The sequence below is a fragment of the Arachis ipaensis genome, chromosome B05, assembly GCF_000816755.2.
Source record: "Arachis ipaensis cultivar K30076 chromosome B05, Araip1.1, whole genome shotgun sequence".
NCBI lineage: Eukaryota > Viridiplantae > Streptophyta > Magnoliopsida > Fabales > Fabaceae > Arachis > Arachis ipaensis.
In genome coordinates, this window is record NC_029789.2 from 149,838,425 (window position 1) to 149,839,623 (window position 1,199).

Sequence of the window (1,199 nt, forward strand, 5' to 3'; positions counted from 1 at the left end):
AATGTGATAATATTTTTTTATTATTAAATATATTTAATATTAATTGTAAATTGATAATTAAGTTTTAATAGTAAAATTAGAGTAGTATAATAGGTTCAAAACTTTTTTCTGTGTCTGTCTGTATACTCCTTCTTAATCAAATTGAACTATCTGCCGCGCCTAAACTATCAGTATTATCAACAAGAATCTGCAAAGTTGCGACAACAAATACAGATGCTGCAAAATTCTAACAGGTGAATTTTTTTGTTATCCCTGTTTATCTTAAAGCTTCAAATTAGTTGCCCAAAAATTGTAACGGACATATCGTATTTTGTGAATTCATTCCATTAATGCTGTGTGGAGTGTTTATGCTTTCTTTTTTAGGCACCTGATGGGTGATGCATTGAGCACACTTACCGTGAAGGAACTTAAGCAGTTGGAGAACAGACTTGAAAGAGGAATCACTAGAATCAGGTCTAAGAAGGTATCAAGTTAAACCAAAAAGGAAGAATGCATATCATGTTGTTGTTGTTAAACGTTTCACTTGTTCTTTTCTATATCTTCTAGTTGCACATACCTGATCTCTTGAGATTTTTTTCATTAGCGGATAGACAAATTAATTATTAAATAACTGTTTTGATTCCTTTAAATTTTGTATCGTCACCAAATAAATACGATAATTATTTTACTACGTGAAATATAAAATGGTTGTAACAAGATGCACTTAATTAACATAAATCACACAAGATTATCTAATTATTAATAATAAATATCTAAAATTGACCAATTCAGAGTCAGAGGATCAATTCTCTGATCGATCTTAGATTTAGACTCACATGTAATTCTTTTTATTGATACCTTTTCCCCCCTCCCTCTCTAACTACTACAGCATGAGATGCTGCTGGCAGAAATTGAATACTTTCAGAAAAGGGTAATTAGCACTTAAGTTCCCTGAATTAATTTATTTACTAGCATTTATATTCTTCTATATTATTTGTTTACAACTGATCGATAAACCTGCATTATTCAACTTAGGAGATTGAATTGGAAAATGAAAATCTTTGCCTTCGGACTAAGGTAAGCAGTCGCAAAACTGTTCATTCTTTTCTTAGTACTTTTAGTATATATATGTATGACTCATATTTTGTTATTACGATGAATAAAAATCTTTAAGGTTTAGTCCCAGAATTTCGGATATGATAAATGATCATAGTGTAGAT

At 30.0% G+C, this 1,199-nt stretch overlaps 1 protein-coding gene across 5 annotated transcripts in view; it reads left to right on the forward strand.

Moving 5' to 3' along the window:
• Nucleotides 1-1,199, forward strand: part of LOC107645084 (agamous-like MADS-box protein AGL11) — a 25,221-nt gene that overhangs the window by 22,331 nt on the left and 1,691 nt on the right. For 3 of the 5 annotated variants that reach the window (XM_021103441.1, XM_016349113.2, XM_021103442.1), the window contains exons 4-7: nt 172-233; nt 364-463; nt 869-910; nt 1,015-1,056. In XM_021103441.1, the coding sequence (XP_020959100.1) occupies nt 172-233; nt 364-463; nt 869-910; nt 1,015-1,056 (246 nt within the window). The remainder of the gene's footprint in view (nt 1-171; nt 234-363; nt 464-868; nt 911-1,014; nt 1,057-1,199) is intronic. The other 2 variants (XM_021103443.1, XM_021103444.1) reach the window with 2 other exon arrangements.